A 21451-nucleotide genomic window follows, 5' to 3' on the forward strand; every position below is an offset into this window, starting at 1 on the left:
GATTTCACAACCGGGCCGGGTGATATAAGGCGGGCGTAGCAACACCTGCGGCAGGACAAGAATTATTCTGTACGAGGTGTTCGAGAGAGTAAGGGAGAGGGGAGAAAAAGAGAGAGAGAGAGAGAGAGAGAGAGAGAGAGAGAGAGAGAGAGAGAGAGAGAGAGAGCACGGCCGGGGGGAGCTTAGCTGACACGCGGCTGCGACCGCTCGTAAATTTCACGGGGGATCGTTAAAGTCGTGTAAATCGGTTTCGCAGAGCGACCCCGCGCTGTTCATCCATGGGCGAGCACGGACGCGACGTGACTCTGTTACCGCTTCGAGACCCCTTTGCTATCCCTGGGCGCGGCTGGTACCGGAAGTAGAGATCGCGGGGCATTGCATGTCTCGCGCGGACCCTCGATTTATATAATTATCCTCATCACGGTGTAAGAAGAAAAGGTACACCTTTCCGATAGATGCGTAGTAAGATAAAAGTTATCGGGGGAACAGTCAGCCAATTACGTTTTGAGCTTTTATACGAAATTCAATATGGCTGCTTACCAAATAAAGCCCGAACACACGAAAAAATGCAAGCAATAAGACCAATCGGAGTTCTCAGCATTGCTTAAGTTTCAAAATGGCTGCTTACGTTCTCGACAGTCATTAGTTATTTTCCTTAAGTCTTAAGTTTTACTGCTCAAGTTTCTTCGAGTGTTCGAGCCTTAGTCACATGAACAGCGCGTTACCTAGAAGCACAAGCTCCGTTTGGTCAGAGATTTTAGACCTACGCTATTATGCGCAATGGTATACCTTCCTTTTTACACCACGATCCTCGTGATCGAAAGTCCCGTGCGAGCGTTCGCAAATAAAAAATTTAACCAAGACTGAGAATGCAATGTAACTTTGTAGCGCATCGTGGTATCTTCAGCATCGGGATCGTTACGTAACTCGGCTCAAGTGATTTCAATTGCGGTATTCCTCGCATTTCACAAGTCGGCTCCGCAAACGAGTCGCGACGTTAGTACTCCTTTTATGGAAAACACTCTCGTCGGTGGTCTACCATTGTCTCGACTCCTCAGTGTCAGTACCACTTTCGGAACGGGTTCGGTTCGATCGACGCTTGTCGATTAAATTCACTCACGAATGCGCACGGCTGCGGAAGAGCCCTACGGCAGCGGAAGGCAAGGCCCGTCCAACAGCGGCGAGCCGCGGCGCGCCTCCCGCTTTCGATGATAATTACATCCTTTTATTCTACCGGGGTAATTACAAACGTTTACCCCAGGGCTTTCGAGCGGATCGCGTTAAAACCCGACCGTGCGGAACTCGCGCAGATCGAGCGTGATCGACATCGTTGTCATCGCGAGAGAACCGATCCGCGACGAAGCTTTGTTAAGACCGAATTAGACTAGCAATTGACGCGGATTAGATTGGGATTGTCGATTATCTTCTAGCCAATGAGAACATAATCGGCGATTTAATCTACTCTCATTGACTAGAAGACAATCATCAATCGCCAATTCCAATTAAATCCAAGTCGGCAATTGCTAGTCTGATTCGGCCCCTAAGCCACTTCATACAGAGTTGTACTATCAACTAGCAATTTATAAGCCTAAATCTCTACGCGCGAATGCCAGGATGCGATTACCGTAAAAACACGACAAAGACGGTTGCGACTGTGGAAGTAGGTTCGTTAAGGCCTGTGTCCACGATGCTAGAACTTGGTCTAGGTTCTGGTTCCGAAAAATGTGTAGCCAATCAAATTGCAGCTTTTAGGGAGTAGCTGCAAGATGATTGACTACACATTTCTCGAAACTAGACCTTGGACCATGTTCTAGCATGAAGACTATTGGAGAGTCATGACCACATCGGTCCAGTTTCAGGATTGAAGGTCATAAAAGAGAAGAAGAAGGGCGAAAGCGAGAAGACATTTGGTCTCAACGATCGACAGGATATCGAAGTTGTCGATGCACGTTTAAAGATTGCAAACGATCGATTTGCTTGGATCTCTATAATACTCATTTCTGCCCATGCAGATTAACCTTGGTCTCAGTTGAACTGACTTTTTATCTTTTTTCAATTCCTACAACCAGAAAAAGGTAAAAAGTAAGTTAAACCGAGATCAAAGTTATTTTGCATTGGTAGAAATGGGCATAAGCGAAGAGCGGCACTTGCACTGATCGCAAAACAAACCGCGGGGCTGGAATGTTTAATAAATTTTCACCCGGCGCGGTGATGATCTCGTTTACCCCGAAGGAGACTTTTACGGTGACACACAAATTAGATAGTAATCTCGCATTACGCCACTGGCGCGAGCGAGTAACGCGCTCACTACCCTCGTGTCGGATAGTCGCGTTCCCGGCAGAACAAAAAGACAGGAGCAGCAGCAGCAGAAAGCGTAGAAAGGGACGGAGACAAAAAACGCGAGCGCAATAAAAGGCCGGGAGGAATCTTCTATTATATCTCCCGTCGTCTCGGAATGATTGCTAGAACGTGCGTGACTTGCCACCTGCTCGCTATTGGGAATTCCACCCGGCAGGAAGAAACGGAGAGGTCCGCGAGAAGAAAACGGCCCGTTCGAGGTATCATCGAAACCGCACCGTAGCCTTCGTTTGTTTGACGCGACGACGCGAAGTTGAACTTACTCGATCACACCCGTCCCTCGTCTTTCGTCGCGTCATCCTCGCTGACTAGCCGCTCGTCTGATGGCGATCGAAAGGGACGGGCTCAACGGGATGGGACCTTCTTTTTTTCTCTACACCTCGAGAAGTAGTAGCGCGCGAGGTTGGCGCTTGTACGTCAAACTCGCGGCCACCACGGGCCCGTGCCGTCCCATTGAATCGTATCTGTCAATGGGGAACAATATGGTGGCGAGAAAGGCGAGGAGGAAGAGGACCCGGGGCCCTCCGCGAGCAGAAGGGAGAAGCAGAGAGGAGCCGAGCCACCGAACCAGCGCGTCTCGGCAGCCTCGTCTAAGTTATGCAGATTGTTCCGAACAGTTGGACTTTAATGCCGGCATAAATCCTTTGCCACTTAACTTTATATGCGAAGTAGAATGCGTTCCCGCCCCCTCGGCGCGGTTGGACTCCTCTCTTCCTTACGTGTGCTCTTCGGATCGACTCGTCTCCTCTTTATCCTAGGTACAGAATTCTTCTCGCAAAATGCAATCTAGCACTTGGAGTACAAAATCGGTCAAGCTTCTGTGTTGAGAGCATCGCGACCTAGACCTGTGACCGCGCCCATGTGCAAAAGTAACCGCGTTTCTTAATTTATTTGGCGATAACTGAAATTAATCTAAATGCATAACTAGGGCATCTTGATTTTGCACAAATTTTTCGCATCCATTATATTATAATCTTGCTTTGTGTTTAATCATCTCATTCGATTCCCGATTATGTGTTTACAGCGGCGCTTCTGCAGCAATCTGAGAAGAGATCATTTCAATAATCGCACTATAATGCAGCAGTGCAATAAACTACAATTGTGCGTGCTTTAATTATTTATCTAATTTTCTTTTTCTCCCCGCAGTGCACTTGAGCATGCAGTCTCCGCTATGTCTTTTCCTTTCGTCGCACGTGGGCGACCTTGAGAGGAGGGAACCATCGTAAAACTCGTTGAATTTTGAGGGGGGGAGGGAGGAGGGGAGAGATAGACATTCGCGAGCCAACAACCAGGACGAAACTCGAGCTATCGTTATCACAAGTGAAACCCGAGCTTGTATTTGCCAACGTCGTAGACCATGGACCGCGATGTTACTGTCGTCGACCCCTGGCTATTCTAACGAGCTCCCCCTTTTCCATTCCACGTTGTAACGTAACGTGACCACCTTTGATAAGAGACAGAGCTACGGGGTGACAGGTAAATTCGTGCGTTGCCGCAAACCGGAAATAAGCGGTTTTCGTGATTGCGGGCGTCATTTGGCCTCGTGAATGGACACTTGATACCGGGACGTTCCAAGAAATTACTCTCGTTAGTATAAATTGAGTGAAATCTAATGGGCAGAAAAGGATTTAGATAATCAGTCGACAGCGCGATAGTTTCATACCGTAACTCTATCGTTGGTAACTAAAGTAAAATTGACGTTACGTAACTGTTGATGTTCACTGGAAAGTAATCTATGGATCGTCGAAGATTTATATTCTGTTTTCTGATTACTTTTAGTTGCTAGTTTGGACACAATTTAGGATGCCGCGAAAAATTACGATTTTAAACATTCTGATTTTATACCCGTAATATAGTGAAAATTTTTAATTTCTTTTTGCATATTTTTAACATTAATTATCAACGTATTCAAATCTGAGAACTTATTTTTTCCGTGTTATCCAATTTATATTATTTATTTGTTTACATGAATATGAAAAAGCATTTGTAGACATACTATAAACAATAAAAATCCACATAGAAGTAATCCTGAAAACGGGCACAACTCTGTGTGAATTTCTATTATCATTCGTTGATAAAAATGAAAACCGCAAAAAGATACAGTTTCGCAAAATTATGTAATTATGTATTACTGTACCGCATATAAAAATCTAAAAATTGAGATTATTTAAATAATATAAATTAATATGACTAAACGTTCAGATATTTATCTCTCAGGACAGTCGGTAACATCTTAATTATTTGCTTTGCGAATTATCTTCAAATCTATCTAGCGCTACGAAAAGTAACTTAAATTTATTTAAAAAGTGCCTCGTTTCGCCGATATCTCTAGTAACCATTTTCCACGCGAAAGAAATCAACGTGCAAGGTATTTTTTATAAAGTTATGTTTTAATTAACATAGCCAAGTCACATTCCGCAAGCATAAGTAAAATTTAAGTGGACTGTTCGCGATTAACATTCCCGATGTTTTTCCCTCGAAAACCTTATATGTATTTCTTCATTTCTTTATGTTTTGCGCTACACACATATACAATTAAGTTAGGACCGTATCAGCTGTTTCAGTGTGCCGTGTCTAATTGACTAAATTAGTCACGTAACTATATTTAACACTAAATTGTAGCGTCAATGAAATGGCTGCTTTGCAGCTTTATCGCGCAGCGCGCTAGTCGCGTCGCCCGCCTCGACAGATGGCGAACAGGTTCTCTATTTTGTGACGTACAATCATGGCGACGAGCACTTTCGGCGGGAAACATGTCTCAACGCTCACAACGTGTAGCGTGCGTCGCAGTTCGTCATTGTCGTCGACCAGTCCATAGTGACGCGGCCGCTATAACGCGTTTCTCTCCAAGAGTTTCAGCGTTACACAGGGAGTATAACGACGAATATAAGAAGCTACACAAAGGTACGTCGCCGGTAACCTCCAAGAAGTCGCTCGCGCGGCGCTCGCCTACGTAAATCGATAAAACGAAGCAGTAAAAGTGAGCCTAGTCGTCATCGAGATAATTGCTATGGGCACTATTTATGATATCCCGACACTTTGTGTCTCGTAAAACGCAATAAGCCACGGACAACGGCCGCGATGAGAGCCGATTTAGTACGCGATTCGTCTCTAATTGACTGCGGGCAGTTCCTTGGGGGGGAAAAAAATCACCTGGTCGGCCGTCACTTTTGTCTCCGTTTTATGGCGATATAAAATTGAAATCAGTTGTCTCGTGTGCTTAGCTCGCGTTAGAAACGACTTGTGCTGTTTCAGTAAGGAGCAGCTGCGTCAGCATCATGGAAATGCTCTCGACGAGGAGGCTCTACGACAACCCATTCACCATCTGCGTGGAGGGAAACATTGGAAGCGGTAAGACGACGTTTCTGAATCACTTCCAGAGCTTTAACAACGCTACGATCCTGCAGGAGCCGGTGGACTTGTGGCGAGATGTAGCTGGAGTAAACTTGTTGGTAAGTCTTTCAAAAGCCTGATCTACAATGTGCTCTTTGCATCGAGAAATATTCTATCTCGTAAGTGCATTCAAAAAATTTGTGCCAGCTGATTAATTGTACACTCATCGTACATTGTCGACACACTTTTTAAATATATTGGTTTGATTGATTAGACTTGAGGGTAATATATTTGAGAGACGTACACTTGCGGTGTAGAAATTACAACAAAGACAGATCACACGGAGTATCGCTATGTAGATTTAAACGGTATAATTATTTGGATGAACATTTCCTGACGTGAGTCCACGAGTATCAAGGAAAAAAAATCAACATCGATAATACTTTCAGGATCTTTTCTACAAAGACCCAGTAAACTACGCCTTCTTGTTTCAATCGTATGTGCAATTGACTAGGCTAAAATTACACACCATGGCCACACCGTCGCCCTACAAAGTTATGGAGAGATCCGTATTTAGCGCGAGATGCTTCCTAGAAAATATGAAGCGTACGAGGATGATACAGAACGTAGAAGCGCTAGTTTTGGAAAATTGGTACGACTGGTGCATGGAAAACGCGAATATAAGGGCGGATTTGATAAGTACGTACCTCTATCGGTTAAGAAACTTCTATGTGAAATGTGACTTCCCTTTCATTACATTGTAAGCATCTTTATTCTGCAATTCTTAGTATATCTAAGGACGACGCCCGAACTGGTGTTTCAACGAATGCAAGCGCGTGCGCGCAAGGAAGAGGACTCCGTGACGTTGGAGTATCTGAGGCAAATCCACGAGATCCACGACGACTGGCTCTATAAACGAACTCTATTCTCGTTACCGGCGCCGGTTATGATCATAGACGGCGACAAGAGTCTCGAGGAAATGGTACCACAATTCGAGAAGTGCAAAGACCGGATACTTAACGAACAAACAGACAGCGCGACAAACGCCAGAATAGTTTTAAATACTAAGGCGTAACGTTAACTGTTTATATGATGACAGTCTCTTGTTTACTTCAGATTAATTATAGGTAATTTTCATAATAATATTTAGGCGAATCATCAGCACGCCATTTCGCAAAGCCTGATAAATCCTTTCAAGGTAGTAGCGGTTCTTGTGACTTACCTTCGGAGACTGAAATAATACTGTGCTCCGGAAAGGTGGGCTGATTGTCATTGACATCGATTACCCGTACGCTCAATGCAGCTGTGCCAGTTAATTGCGGGTTTCCCTGGTCAGTCGCGATGATAGTCAATCTGTACTTCTCACGGATCTCGCGATCTAGGACTATGTTGGTCCGCACGACTCCGCTGTACGGCGGACTTATGGTGAAAGCATTATCTGGATTACCGTCCACAATATGATATAAGATTCTGCTGTTCAGCCCTTGATCCGCGTCACTTGCTGAAAGCTGCAGCAGCAAATATTGACAAATATAATGTGTGTTTAATATATGATATATTTTTATATCATCTATATTTTTATATCTAAACTTTGATACATATACGACAGGTAAAGTACAAATAAATATTTGCACCTTTGCGTAATCTTAATTGTATATCGTGTTTTCCTTTAGACCCTTTCTTCATGAGAATAATTCCCTAATAGATTTTTATACATCACATATGTATTGCTTCCTCATAGAGAAAGTAGCGAGACCGACTGTGTATCTTTACGCGAGTTGAGAGGCCTATTTCAAAGCGTCACGAAGACACATTTTTAAGAAAATGTGCGTGTAACTTCGCTTCGTATTTTAATACCTTGTTTCATTGTGCAAAGAGGTGTAATGCACCAAATATAAACGTGAAAACTATGATAAAGTTCTTTCACCTTTATGACAAAGTCTCCTTTGGTATTGCCCTCGAGTACAGTGGCCGAGTACTGTATTTGCGTAAAGATTGGTGGATTATCGTTGACATCGGACAACCTGACGATCACTTTGACATACGCCTCCAGGACCTCCTGGCCCGCCGTCCTCGCCGCTACGTTGAGAATATGTCTCGAGCTCTCCCTGGGCTCTTCCTTCGGCTGCTGGCCCTCCAAGGATCTACCCCACGAATTGGTGCGCGCCGCGTCGTCCGGCAGCTCGTTATCGGGCTTTATCGTCAAGTCGTTCCAGAGCTCCGCGTCCAGCCTGGTAGGATCGTTGACCCGTAACAGACCGGTGTCCTCGTCGATCGCGAAAGTATCATAGTCGTTTCCCGACGCGATCGAATAGGTGACATGCTGCCTCCTCCCATCGGTACGCACCGCGGTGATCTTGACAATCTCCGTGCCGGCCGCCGAGTTTTCCTGAACGACTACGTTGTACGTGTCATTCTGGAACTTCAGGCTGGGAGTCAGATCCGTGAGATCGCCGACTTGGAGTTCGATTAAACCCTTTGCGCTCTTGGGCGGGTTACCTTTGTCCTGGGCCAGCACTTCCAGGTGATACGTCTTACCATTATCTTGCGACAACGACAAACTTGCCGTTACCTCACCGGTGCTAGGGTGTATCCTGAATTTCGGTTTCTCCTGCTCGTTTATCAATGAGTACACGATATCACCGTTTGCGCCGTCGTCGGCATCTTTGGCCGACACCCGGAGGATGTTCTGACCCGGCTGCGTGCCGATAGGTACACGTGTCCGAAAGGGGTACTCCTCGAAAATCGGCGCGTTATCGTTTACGTCGCTGACATTTATTTCGACGAGTATTGACGTGCTTTTTGCGTCGTATCTGCCGCTATCCGTGGCAACCACGAAGAAAGTGTAACTGCTTTGGCGTTCACGGTCCAGTGGGCTGTATCGAACAGGAAGAGATGGACATTATAGAACAGTTGGCTCGTTATCGCAATCGCGAGGTCGAGAAATAAAAACTGATTTAATAAAAAAAAAAGGGACATTGCACAATTACGTTTACTTCTCTTAAAAATTCAAATTAACATGTCTCGATAAAATACGTCAAAATAGTATCGCAGCTTCTTAATTATTAATAAAAGCTACGATTGTCTTTTTTTCGATGAAATATCTAAATGGATATCGTTTCTACGCTAATCAGAAGTTATTAGAGAGGTTATTGGAGAAGTCAATTAGGGAGAATTCGGATTTAAGCGTCTCACAAGGCTGTATCTTAAGACAATGCCGTTACGCAGATGCAAGTCGGGCAAGCTGGAGAAGTTCCCAGCGTGCCTTCGCGATACAACGTAACGCTCGCAATAATTCTTAATAAGCGTGGGATAATGATCGGACATCAGTAGTGCACGGGTCCGATACGCTTATTTACGATTGCGCGAAGCTAACTCGAATACCCCACAGTTATCTTCCGCCTTGGTATCCGCCGACCGCGGCTCCAAGTATGCGGCCTTACGAATCTCTATCGCATCCGAACAGAACGACACTTGCGAGGAACGTTTTAGCTGAGGATGATTCTTTCGAGGAATGCAAGAACCTTCACGATACTATCGCTCGACTGGTAAATAAACGAGGCGCACGTGAATCCGAACGATTACGTAAGAAACGTGGACATACTTGTATATGTCACACTGGCAATTAATTTCGCAAAGGCAACTCGATCACGAATAAACTTCGTTCATATTATTTCGACGTCTTGCTACCAATTCGCGCTCTTACCCAGACGCCACAAAGGTGAACGTAAGCTCATGGAGAATTTATTTGAAAGAAAAAATACCTGCAGAATTAGAAAACTCAATATCTGAAGAATTCTTGAAGAATCAACCACAATCAGTTCGTCTTGAAGTATTCGTCAGAAGTTCATCGCCGTGTACGGCTTCCCCAATCATTGTTATTGTATTCTTCTATGAATTCCTGAAGAATTACAATTCAGAAAGGCAGAAAACTTGAAGAATACTTAGCGAATTCACTGTGCTATCTGGATATCATTCTAGACGAGAACTAGTCCTCGTTTTATCCCCTCCCCCTCCGCGCATTGTTTCTACCGGGTGGTCTCTGAAGAGGGAAAAAGTGTTCCGTACACCCTCTTCCCATGCCGAGAGGCGCTACAAAGCAACGGCACGGCTTTCAAAAGGTAAGAGGACCGAGAGACCGTCACCGCAAGAGCAACGGCAACAAGGCGACACGAAAGCCGGGTTCGCGGCTACCGATCGAGGGAAGAGGATACCAAAAACAGAAGCGGGAGGAGAGAGAGCAAGAGAGGAGAGGATGAGGGGGAGCAGACAGCGAAACGAGACGGCCGGACAGTACTCGCGGCGGGAAAGGGTGAAGAGAGAAAGAGAGAAGGGCGAGGGGGAGAGACGCGGCGAAAGAGCAGCTCGAACCGAGATCTGGTTTTGCATATCAGGAGGCATTTTGCCGGCTGAAATAATGCATTGAAATGCCACATGGCGTCTTGCTGAAATGACACACGGCTGTCGCGGCGCAAAAGTATGCGCCCTCCTGGGTTCCTTCCCATGGCTACCATTCTCTCCGTCTCCTCCCTCTTTCTACATCGTTGAAGGTGGTGCCCGGTCGATTTCGCGACTCCCCTCGCGTTCCGATGTACCCTGCGACACGAGGCTCCTACTCGCGTCGTTGGCGGACGGAAGCACAAACGACAAAGGGCGGAAGGAGAGGGAGCCGCGCGCAAACGGACGCGGTCGAGCGAAATCGCACCGCAATCGTAAACCAAGATTGGCACCGGAGGAAGATGGGAAGGAGGAGGGGGAGGCGACTAATTGCCACGGGGATTAAAGCGTGAATCGTGAGTCACCGAGACGTACGCTGGGCGTGTTCGGTCATGCGGGTTTTACGGCGAGTCCGCATAATAATTTGCAACGAGCAAATTACATATTCCCGGCGTGGAAGTGATTTATCGAAATCACTCGGTCGTGTCGTCTTGGAGAGAGGAGGAGGGGGATGGAGGTCGCCCCGGACATGGCGACACGGGGGACCAGGCGGCCGTCTCTAATCGCCGCGCCGCGGAACTCTCTCCGCGCGACCGCGTCCGACTCGTAAAAGTTAATGCTTTGTATATAAGGGCTCGGCATTGAATTCGATTCCGCGAAGTTCGCGCCGCGCGCAATTAGCGTTTGAGGGTTTTCCACCGCTCGCCAACGCCGCGACCGTATCGAGCGGTTAACGATCGCTCCGCGCTCAGCCGGGATCAAGGTTCGCGGCAGCCCCGCGGCGAGATCGTCCATTAATTAACGAACCGCGACCTTGCCCGTTTGGTGGGATGGACGGAAGCCACGGAAAGTCCTCGCCTTAACGACGTCTCGAGATATCGGTTTATTGCGCGCGTAATCATAAGAGACATATACGGAACCAAGGGGGACGGGCGGACGGAGCGCGGCGGAGGGCCGAGCGAAAGATATATATAGACAGATAGAAGAAAGAGAGAAAGAGTTGCGGGGGGAAAGGAAGGGAGAGCGGTATCTCGGGTTGTGCCGACGGGTTATGCATACGGAATCGTTTAATCGGCCATAGTGCATCGTTCGTGAAGCGCATCGACTGACTTTATAATTTTACGACGTTCCTAGACCGCGTCTCCCCCGCTGCCCTCGAGCGTCGAGCTTTTTTCATTGCAGGCCGACCGGCTGCTTCCCCTCTTCCCCCCTTCCCTCCTCTGCGTGCATGAGTGTGTGCGCGCGAGCGTCTTCACTTCCCGTTTTACGACGTTATACTACCGGCGTAATATCCCCCTGGGTGATCCTAATCGGATGTGTAATAAAGGTCGCGGTAATTAACGCCAGGATGAAATTAGTCGGTTGGTAGCCAAGATCGCGAAGCGAAACTCGCGTGCGGCTTAAAGGAAAAGAGAAAGAGGAGAAAGAGAGGCCGCGAAGAGAGGATCCGAGGGGGAGAAAGAACGGAACAAAAAAAAAGGTCAGAAGGGAAGGAAACGACGACAGTGACAGAGGGTAAGAGAAAGAGGGGAAGCCTCTACGTAAAAAAAAAGGCGAACGCGATGGGACGTGCGCACTCACCCGGCCGTAGTAACGACGCCGGTCAGGTTGTCGACCCTGAAGAGCCAGCTGGTCTCCTCGAAGATGGCGTACGTGATCTTCCCGTTCACACCCTGGTCCGGATCAGTCGCCTTCACGGACATCACGCTCGAGTCCGGCGGGACGTCCTCCGAGATGGTCGTCACGTACTTGGCGAGATGGTAATTCGCCGGATAGTTCGACGATCCGTATGGGAAGCCGTGCGAGCTGGACCCGGTGTACTGATTCTGCACGAAAATCGGAGCATTGTCGTTGATGTCCAGGACGACGACGGTGAGGTTGCAGTGCACCTCCTGGCTCGATCTTCCCTTGTCCTTGGCCAAGATCGTCAGAACGTACTTGGGCACGGTCTCGCGATCCAGATTCGACATTGACAACACCCCCGTGTTCGGGTCCAACGCGAATTTGGCGCCGATGTTGCCGCCTAGAGTGAAAAATGCAAGGAGATAACAATCTCGAATGTTATTTACGTGATTTCTCGTGCACGCCGCTCTCCCTGGCGGGATCAACTCACCTACGATACTGTAGGAGATCTCGCCGTTCTTCCCTTCGTCGAGATCGTTCGCGGCCACGGTGTGGATCACGGAGGTCTTCAGATTCTCCGGCACGGCGAGGGTGTAACAAGAACCCGGCCGAAATTCTGGCTTGTTATCGTTCTCGTCCAACACTATCACTTCCAGAGTCGTGATGTCCAGAAGCTTGTTGGACCTCGCTAGGATGGAGACTGAGTAGCGCGCAACTTCCTCGCGATCCAAGATTCTCTTAAGAATGACTTCACCGTTGGGTGTTATGACGAACATATTCGATGCTATGTTGCTCGGGATGCTGAAGGTGACATTACCTATGCCAAGTGAAATAAGAAGTTAATTAAACGCGTGCTTAATTAAGAAGAAGGAATGTGTCGTATATTTTAGAGTAAATCGTAGAATTATTGAAGCTAAAGAAATATCGCTACAAAAGATGTTCAATTCGTTATTTCTTCTGACACTATATCCTCCACATTCTTTTAGTTTTCGCTCTGCTGGTACTCGTTTTATCGAAACTCATGTTTTATAAATCAATCTGTATGCATATTTTTATATCTAGATTTAGTTTCATATATTCTCACGGTATATTATTAGATATTTTTATACCAGGATGGAGAATTGATTTGACCCAACTGGCCACTTTATTAAAATTCAGAACACGACGTTTCGGCCATGGATTTTGGCCCTTTTTATTTTTTTATATTTTCATATAGTATTTAATATATTGATACATTATTTTCATATTTGCGCTATTCAACGAATATAAACTGTATAAAGAATATATACCTATGCATAATTATTATTTATCATATAATTTGTTTATTTCCAAACGCGGAAAGGAACGATCACCCTACTCATGGACCCGGCAGCTTCGCGACGCGCGATTTTCCGATCAGTAGCGCGGAAGCATTAAAGTCACCGACGACCGCGTCGGTGACTTTAATGCTTCCGATTCTCGAATTCCAACGTGCTTAGCCCCGTGCTGGTCGGTTTTTAGCGGGCTCATATTATTATTATTTGCGCTATTCAACGAATATACATTATGTAAAGAATATATATGTATTATTATTTATCATATAATTTATTTATTTCTAAACGCGGAAAGGAACGATTACCCTACTCGGCAGCTCCGCGACGCGCGACTTTCCTATCAGTAGCGCGACGGCCGCGTCGGTGACTTTAATGCTTCCGATTCTCGAATTCCAACGTGCTTAGCCCCGTGCTCGTCGGTTTTTTAGCGGGCTTAGAACAAAGCGACGCGGTTTGGCGTACGTGTGTACGTGTCGGCGGCACGGCAATCCTTCGTCGTGGCTACCAGTAGCGACGTACCGTGTGCGTACATGCCGTGCACACTCGAAGCCGCCACGTCGGTGTGTGGAGGTCGGTGATTTGCCTATGCGTACAGCGGCAGGCTGGCGGCACGATGATATACGCGGCCATTGTTTCGCCCCGTCCTTTCTCTAATCCCTTGGCCTTCCTGCGCGTTCCGCGCTCGCTCCCGCATTTTGCAACAACCTCCCCCCTATGCATTACCGAGCCGCTGGTCACCGAAGGACCGGCACCTTTGGTGCGTCCACGGGGCGCTAATGCGCTCGTCGCGATAGATTCGTGGCGAGCCAAGCGATGCGCACCGTGCTGTCGTCTTCGGTGGAGCTGGTTCACCACGCTGTGATCGCTTCTCATCAGAAACAGGCTGACTCGAGGCGCAAGTACGCGGATCTAACGCGGAGAAGTGATACGCGGAATGTCACGCCATGGTGACCATTGTACCACGGCGTGACATTTCAGAGGTGTGCGTGCGTGCGCGCGCGCGTGTCCGAGAAATGTAATGTTTGTGCCACGTATACAATTAATATTTCGCTTATTGTTAGTGCTGATTTTCTTGCACGATGAAAAGTCGCACTAGAGTTGATTACGCGCGGAAAAAATGCTACTGAATTAAAAAAATGAAGTTACTTGTGAATTAAACGTTGATGTCACGGACTGCCACAAACATAAAATGCACTATCTGATGTTTTTCATTCGTTAATACTGACGTTTCAACTATTTTATTTCAATTACACCGATATTGTTGATACTTCTTTGTTTTTCGTGCGCGTACAATATACATAGGATGGACAATTTCCGGAAAGAGCGCCTTCAAGAAACATGTCTTTTTCTCTTGAACACCTCCTTCTCTGGAGACTGCTAATATGCATATATCGCGCAGTCACACTCACGAGGCTCTCGCAACGATAATTAGCGGCATCGGCCAATTCCACGCGTCCCACGATGAACGCGGCGATCTTAAATAACGCGAATGAATTCGCGCGAAGGCTCGTTATCGCGTTTTCCGAGGAAGAGAGATCCAAGGATGCATTTCTCATGAAAATCACGGTGTATTCTATGAGACGGACAAATCTCGGAGTTTTCTCAACCGGCGCAGATCATGACTCGCTTTTTAAGGCGTGCGTGCAAGGAGACGATGCAAACGAACAAGGCCCGGCCGCAGCGGGGTATTCTGGATGGAACGGCGTTGCCGACAACTCCGAGGGAGTCCAAGCCGCGCGAGTCATTTCGCTAAATTTACTGTAATGCTCGGTACCGGCCGGATTCGAGGCAATTATTCCAGGTATTTTCGTAGCAGAGCTCGCCTATTAGCCGCGGCCGCGATTATGCGGCACCGTGTGCGTGTGGTGTGTAGGTGGTGTGCGCTGGGCGGCGAATCCACCGACGCACACTGTCCACGCCGAAGGCTCGCTCGAGGAGAAAGAAAAGTGAGATCGCGATCGTCAGAATGCGAGTGAGACGCCCGAGAAAAGTACGAGAGATAGTGGGCTGTAATTTCAACCGCGGCCGTCTCGCACACTTAAATTGACAGCCCAGTTTGCACCGGCGAGGACTTACGCACCATCGAAACAATAAGAACGGAGTATAGCCCAAGAGTATCCTCCATTTTTCGTCCGCTCGCGCAACCTCATTAGGTTTCGACCGCACTGCTCGTTTCGGTCTGCACGAAATTTATACGCTGAATATCTTACGCCGTGAACGCGCGTTTACGTCACTCGAGGTTTTAAATCCTCCCGATCTAGTTCGATGATGTCAAACTTTATATTCGGTAATGAGAAAACTTGACGAATTTTAATTTAGATCCCTAGATCCCACTTGATAAAAGCCTAAACCACAGGTCAAAACGTTGTTTTTTTTTAAATAAAAGATTTTTCCTGCCAGTTGAGGTCGATGTATTATTTAATTTGGAACTTTAGTTTATTTTGCTAACGTAGCGTGCTGGAAACACATAAGCGATTGCGCGATAAGATTTCTTGTCTTACCTTGATCCGCAATCGCTGGTCCCGCAACGTTCGCCACGTGTCCCCCAATGTGGAGTGTCTCAGAAATCTTAGCGATCGGGTTAGGCAACAGTAGCCGAGGAGGTCCGCTTGTCTGCGCCGCCACCGGGTTCAGACTCAGCTTCAGCACGGCCTTGCGGGGTGGCGACCCATGATCGTTGGCCGTGATCTCGAGATTCGCGGGCTTCGTGATGGGTTTCGTGAGGCTCACGATACCCGATTCATAGCCCACGGTGAACCGCGACTCCTCGTTGCCCGATGTTATCACATAAGATATCCGACCGTTGTCGCCAGAGTCCCTGTCCACGGCAACGACTCTTACCAGGCTAGCACCTGGTGAAAAAAAATAATAAGAATTTGATTAAAATCGTTCCACACTGAGAAAAATGTCCGACGAAATATAATCGGATAATCCAATTACACAATAACAAACGGATATATCCGATTACATTGTATATCTGATGGAAAATATGATCGGTTTCTCAATGAAATTTCATCGGTAATTGCACTTCATCAGATGTATCCACAATTTAATTAAAAAACGTAATCGAAAAATTAACTATCGGAAACATTATTTTATTGGTTTATGCGATGGAAAATGTTCTCACAATCAGTGTATGGATGGATCTGTGTAATACACTCGGCTGACAAGATACAATACTTACCAGGCGGAAAATTCGCCGCGACGTTTATCTTGGTGAACTCTGGCGCGACGAAGACGGGATCGTTGTCGTTCTGATCGAGAACGATGACTCTCGCGGTGACTGTAGAGGCCAGCTGCTCCCCTGGTAACGCCCGGTCCGATGCTTTGAGAATCAGAGTGTATTCCGCCCTCTCTTCCCTATCCAGTTGCTTGGCCAGCGTCAAGGCGCCGGTCAGCGAGTCCACGGTGAAGCAGCCCTTAGATGGGAACTCGGCTACAAGACTGTATCTGAGTTCTCCGTTCAAGCCGCTGTCGAGGTCGCTGGCCGTGAGGTTGTAAATGGTGGAGCCAATCGCTGCTCTCTCGGACACGCGAACGATAATCGGATCTTGCGGCCAACTCGGCGAATTGTCATTGGCATCCTCTATGACGATCTTCACGGAAACAGCGATGCTTTGAGGATTCCCGAGCGAAGTCGTGTCTAACGCGCGGATCTCCAAGTGATACTCGCTTACATTCTCGCGATCGAGCGAGTGAGCGACTACCAGCTGGCCCGAGCTGCGGTCGACGTCGAAAGCCGGAAACTCGCTGATCGGCGTTAGCGAGTCCAAAGTGAAGGCCACTCGACCCGCAGGACCCGCTCCCGATACCGATCCCACTGCGTGTCCGATACTCGCGTCCTCGCGCACCTGAGCGCGTCAAGCATGAATCATTATAATCCGCAGTCCGCACTTCTTTCTCATATTAAAAAAAATATTCTCTTTTCAAAACATAACTTGTGCGTTAATCGACACTGAGGAAGTAACTTAGTAATTAATTTAAAATAAATAATTCATCTTCAAAAACAATCACTTACGCGTATGAATTAATAAGAAAGCTAAACATCAAGTCATTGGGACATATATCTTTTTCAGAATGGAAATGGAAAAGGATAAATGTTTAATTCAACGACTGATAACAACGAAGAGCCATAAGAGTGCGATAAAATTTCAATCTCCCATAGAATTCTCTACAGAATTTCTAACGTGGCATAAATTGTGCAGAGCTATCCGCGAGAAATGCACGTAACAACGGCGGCGAGACGCCGTCGGAGGGATGTTAGCACGATCATAAATGTTCTAATGAATAATTGCAGGAGGGAGCTACGGAACTCCCCCCCCTCCGGTGTCCACGCGGCGAAGCTAGAAACAAATCCGATGGGAAAATGAATCCTACCGGGTGGCGAGGTCAATAGTACTCACGTTAAAGGTGAGGCTGCTGCTGGTGAAGGTCGGCCGGTTATCCGCGAGTGCCAGAACTTCGACTCGCAACACGCGCTCGCTGTGTCGCGGCGGATGACCGGCGTCGGCCGCCCTTACGGACACCCGGTACACGTTGCGCTCCTCGTGATCGAGCACGGCCTTGGTCCTGATCATGCCGGTGATCGGGTCGATGGTGAAGACATTGTAGCCGTCCGAGTCTCGGTCTGCAGCGAGAAACCAAGTCGAGTTGTCTGGACGGGCATACTCGTCGAGAGATAGACGGATGAAATTGCGTCTGGGTGATTATTCGCACTGTTGCTTCAACTTGAACGCGCGGTACGGAAAAAATTGTCCGATATCTGTGCCGTTGACCCCGAGGAGAAACGTGTACGCGAAATAGGCGCCGCGATAGAGGCGCGGGATGAAATGCCTGACACGGACGGGGAGCGGTACATCGTCTGCACTCCTTGATACAATATTGCGGCGCGTCCCGCGATGCGATGTTAAGATTTAATCTCGGCGATCAAGATTCTTTTCTCGCCGTCCGGTACGCGCGATCGTGAAAATTTGATTCCCCGATCGTAATCACCGCCGGAGCGGACCAGCTCCGGTGTAGACGGTAACGATTCCTCGCGAGCGCGAGGGGCGGCGAGCCGCACATTTCGCTAGTGGATAACGCGCCCGGCAAAAACGCCCGCGGTCGCTTTTAAGACCGTGCATAATTGTTTCTGTAATTGCCATTGGGTTATTAAAGCCTCAAAAAGCCTCTTGCTCTACCGCGGGAGTCTCTAGAGCGGGGTCTTGGCTAAAAGAACCGAGTTTGCCGTCTAATCTCCGGCATATAAGTACTCTCTCGCTATTTCTCTATTATTCCCGACTCTTTGCGACTCAGGCCTCGGCACCTTCGTAACGAAGCCGCGCAATTATTAACCGCGAACATACAACATACACACACACATATACATACATACATATTTATACACATACATTTGTGTATATATATATGTATAAATATGTGTGTGTGCGTGTGTGTATACATACACATACGGCTAATTGCAATTTATATATTTTCTTGCCGGGATAATCGTATCCGAGGCAAAAGCGCGGTTTCCTTAATTAGACGAGCGGCGCGTAACCGATTGGTCGCGCACAGCGACCAACAGGTAATCGAGAACGAAACAGCTACCACCGCGAGATTAAGACACATCCGCGGGATGGAATTAAAGCGACGTTAAACTCAACGGTGCCGGCCCTCACCTTTCGTGATGCTGTACGTCACCGAGGCGTTCTCGCCGAGGTCCGTGTCCAGCGCCCGCACTTTGGCGACCTCCGTTCCCGGCGGCTGCTCCTCCCTGACGCTGACCACGTCCCCCTGAGGATCGACGATCTCGGGCGAGTTGTCGTTGACGTCCAGTACCGTGACCTTCAGAGACACTCTGGCTGCTCTCGACGGTGTCCCTTGGTCTCGCGCCTCCAGCACCAGCTCGTGGACGCTCTTCGTTTCACGGTCGAGCGGCTCGCGCGTGGTGATCTCGCCTGACGATTGCGAAGGGGAAAGAGAAACAATTAATTTTCATTGCGCTTCACGAGCGACGCGAGCTTAGCCGGCGGTATAGAGAGCGAATTATTAACGATCTATTAGCAATTCCCCGCAGCGCTGCGGGTAGCGTCTATTAGCGGATGCCGGGGAATATTTATGGGCGTGCGACAAAAAGCTCTGTACCGGTCTGTCTTGATATTAGATGATGCTTAAAGACTCTGGGGGCCCGATGGATCTTACGTGCCGACTCTCGGACGCCGGCGCGACCGATGGAGATCGCGGGTTCGTACGTATAAAATCGAATACGAGCCGGCGTCTTCGGTCGCGCGGACGTCTAGACCGACCTTATCAATTTTCCTCGTCGAGAACGGTTAATTGGATAATCGTTACCCGTACCCGCACAAGAACCATTTGTACGCGGTCGCTCGTATTCCTCCCGGTCGCGCCTCGATACCGCGAGTTTCGTTTTTCGTTTCCGCTTTCGCTCTCTCTCTCTCTCTCTCTCTTTCTTTCTCTCCTCGCATATAATAATCATACTAGGGACGTATGTAGTCGCGCGTGTAACGAGGTCCGCCGTAATTACGTATCGCAGGGAATCGGAGTCGAGGGGAGGAGGCCGAGGAGGGTACGAATAAGAAAATGAGGAAGAGAGGCGGGAGAGGGCGAGGGAGCGTGGCGGGGTGAAAGAGGAAAAAGGTGGAGCCAGAACGCAGAAGGGACCCGGCCTCCCCACCTTGGTGCACCTGGTCGGCGCATTAATGGATAATTAAGCGAACGACTTGGCCGAGAAGCCGCTAGAAACTATTCCAGGATCTGGGAAAAGGATCGGGATAATAATTCGTGGGCCGAGACGACGACCCCTATCGATGTCCGGCCCCGGCCTGGCGTGCCACCACGAATTCTCGACGTGCCTAATCGAGAAGCATCGCGCGACCATCCTAAGCGTTCACCACCGACGGTGGTGGCTGAAGGACGACCGTACACCTCCGTCGTCGACAAGACAAACGATCGACGGGGGACATGTAAACGCGCCGGCCAGTTGGTCGGGGATGCCATCCGCGCATCGGGGGATACCATCGCGCATACAATAAGAAGTATATCGTAGGACGCGTGCTAATGCGTTTCTCGTGTTAGCCGTGGGACCGCGCGACCGATCTCACCGTCATTCTCGTGAGAGGAACGCGGCTTTTTGTCCCTGCGTGCCTCTCTACCAATATTTGGAAAACCATCGCCGCGATTGGATGGTAGGCGCCGAGTCCCGTGACGGGCATCTGTCAGTTTCTCGACAATCAAACAGCCGTTCGGCGAATGGAAACGGCAGAAAATCAACTCGTGGAATCCCAGACCGGGATTAGATCCACGTCTGCCCCGCGGAACCTGCTCGGCAGCTTTGCAACCGCGCGCGCGAGCACGTTGCCAAGCTGCGGAGTAGTCGAGCAACCTTATCTTTAATTTCATCACCGACACAAAACCACATACCAAATTATCGACGCGCAGAAAAGCCGCGGGGAAATGTCGCTAAACATGTTTGCCGCTGGAAAATATATCGCTAAATAATCTGCGAGATCCGATCGATATTTTTATATCACATGCTTAATTATAATATAAATCGACCGTAATCGTCATTCATCACGACGCGGCGCACACCGGACGCGGCATGCACATGCGTAATAAATGACGTGAGAGAGATTATCCATTCTTTTTTTTTCCCCTTTTTCTTTTCTCGCGGATCTTCCTCGTGCAAAGTCAACGCACTACAAAGTTACCTACGACGTAGCGCCGTGCAAGCATACCGCGTGCTTGAAGCGAGCGTGCCGGTGCCGACATAATAGACGAGCCACGTGGCGTAGATGGCACGTGGCCACGCCGCAACAGGCATCCAATCGATAGGCGAGTCGATCACGGTGGGTCACGGAAATTCTTCGAGTCTCAAGAATCGGTCGTGCCGCGCGCGTACTCGCAACGTGCTTAAGGGGATGCTGGGGTGATTCTGCACTTTTGCACCTCTTGCACTTAAAACTGTCTGCTTCGTGGAAACATTTGTGTAATACACAAATTAAATGGCTTACGTGTGCAGATCGAAAGCAGCTTGCTGTTCCGGCTAAATTAAAGAACAGCATGGCATCACTGAAACTAACAATAAGTTTGTAAGTCTAATAAAAAATAATCGTGAGCAACATACAATACGTATAAGTAGTATGTGTTGCTCACTATTATTTTTTTATTAGATCCAGCATCCCCTTAAGGGGGTGCTGGAGTAATTCTACACTTTTTGCACATTTTGCTGCTGAAACTGTCAATTCATGCAAACAGTTGTGTAATATGCAAATTATGTGTCTTTTGTGTACAGACCGACAGCGTCCCACTGTTCGGATTAATTCAGAGAACAACATGGTATTACTGAAATTATTATAAGTTCAGAAGCTTAACACGCGGAGAGATAC

At 48.1% G+C, this 21451-nt stretch overlaps 3 protein-coding genes across 3 annotated transcripts in view; 1 reads left to right on the forward strand and 2 right to left on the reverse strand.

Moving 5' to 3' along the window:
- Nucleotides 1-5050: 5050 nt before the first annotated feature.
- On the forward strand, nucleotides 5051-6973 carry LOC105567866 (deoxynucleoside kinase-like). Its single transcript, XM_012023096.1, has 5 exons — nucleotides 5051-5262; nucleotides 5614-5810; nucleotides 6141-6390; nucleotides 6480-6818; nucleotides 6890-6973. The coding sequence occupies exons 1-4, from the start codon at nucleotides 5112-5114 to the stop codon at nucleotides 6764-6766; spliced, it is 885 nt and encodes a 294-aa protein (XP_011878486.1). The 5' UTR covers nucleotides 5051-5111; the 3' UTR covers nucleotides 6767-6818; nucleotides 6890-6973.
- LOC105567970 (protein dachsous-like) lies at nucleotides 6864-7430 on the reverse strand. Its single transcript, XM_012023277.1, has 2 exons — nucleotides 7407-7430; nucleotides 6864-7325 (listed from the first exon to the last, which is right to left on the reverse strand). The coding sequence occupies exons 1-2, from the start codon at nucleotides 7428-7430 to the stop codon at nucleotides 6885-6887; spliced, it is 465 nt and encodes a 154-aa protein (XP_011878667.1). The 3' UTR covers nucleotides 6864-6884.
- The window catches only part of LOC105567971 (protein dachsous-like), a 45681-nt gene continuing 31474 nt past the window's right edge, over nucleotides 7245-21451 (reverse strand). The window contains exons 5-11 of the mRNA XM_012023278.1: nucleotides 18725-19003; nucleotides 17468-17691; nucleotides 16249-16915; nucleotides 15566-15916; nucleotides 12242-12568; nucleotides 11710-12151; nucleotides 7245-8567 (exon numbers count right to left, since the gene is read on the reverse strand). Of these exons, the coding sequence (XP_011878668.1) occupies nucleotides 7508-8567; nucleotides 11710-12151; nucleotides 12242-12568; nucleotides 15566-15916; nucleotides 16249-16915; nucleotides 17468-17691; nucleotides 18725-19003 (3350 nt within the window). The 3' untranslated portion in view covers nucleotides 7245-7507. The remainder of the gene's footprint in view (nucleotides 8568-11709; nucleotides 12152-12241; nucleotides 12569-15565; nucleotides 15917-16248; nucleotides 16916-17467; nucleotides 17692-18724; nucleotides 19004-21451) is intronic.

The sequence above is a fragment of the Vollenhovia emeryi genome, unplaced genomic scaffold (assembly GCF_000949405.1).
Source record: "Vollenhovia emeryi isolate VEMERY1.0 unplaced genomic scaffold, V.emery_V1.0 DF939133.1, whole genome shotgun sequence".
Taxonomy (NCBI): Eukaryota; Metazoa; Arthropoda; class Insecta; order Hymenoptera; family Formicidae; genus Vollenhovia; species Vollenhovia emeryi.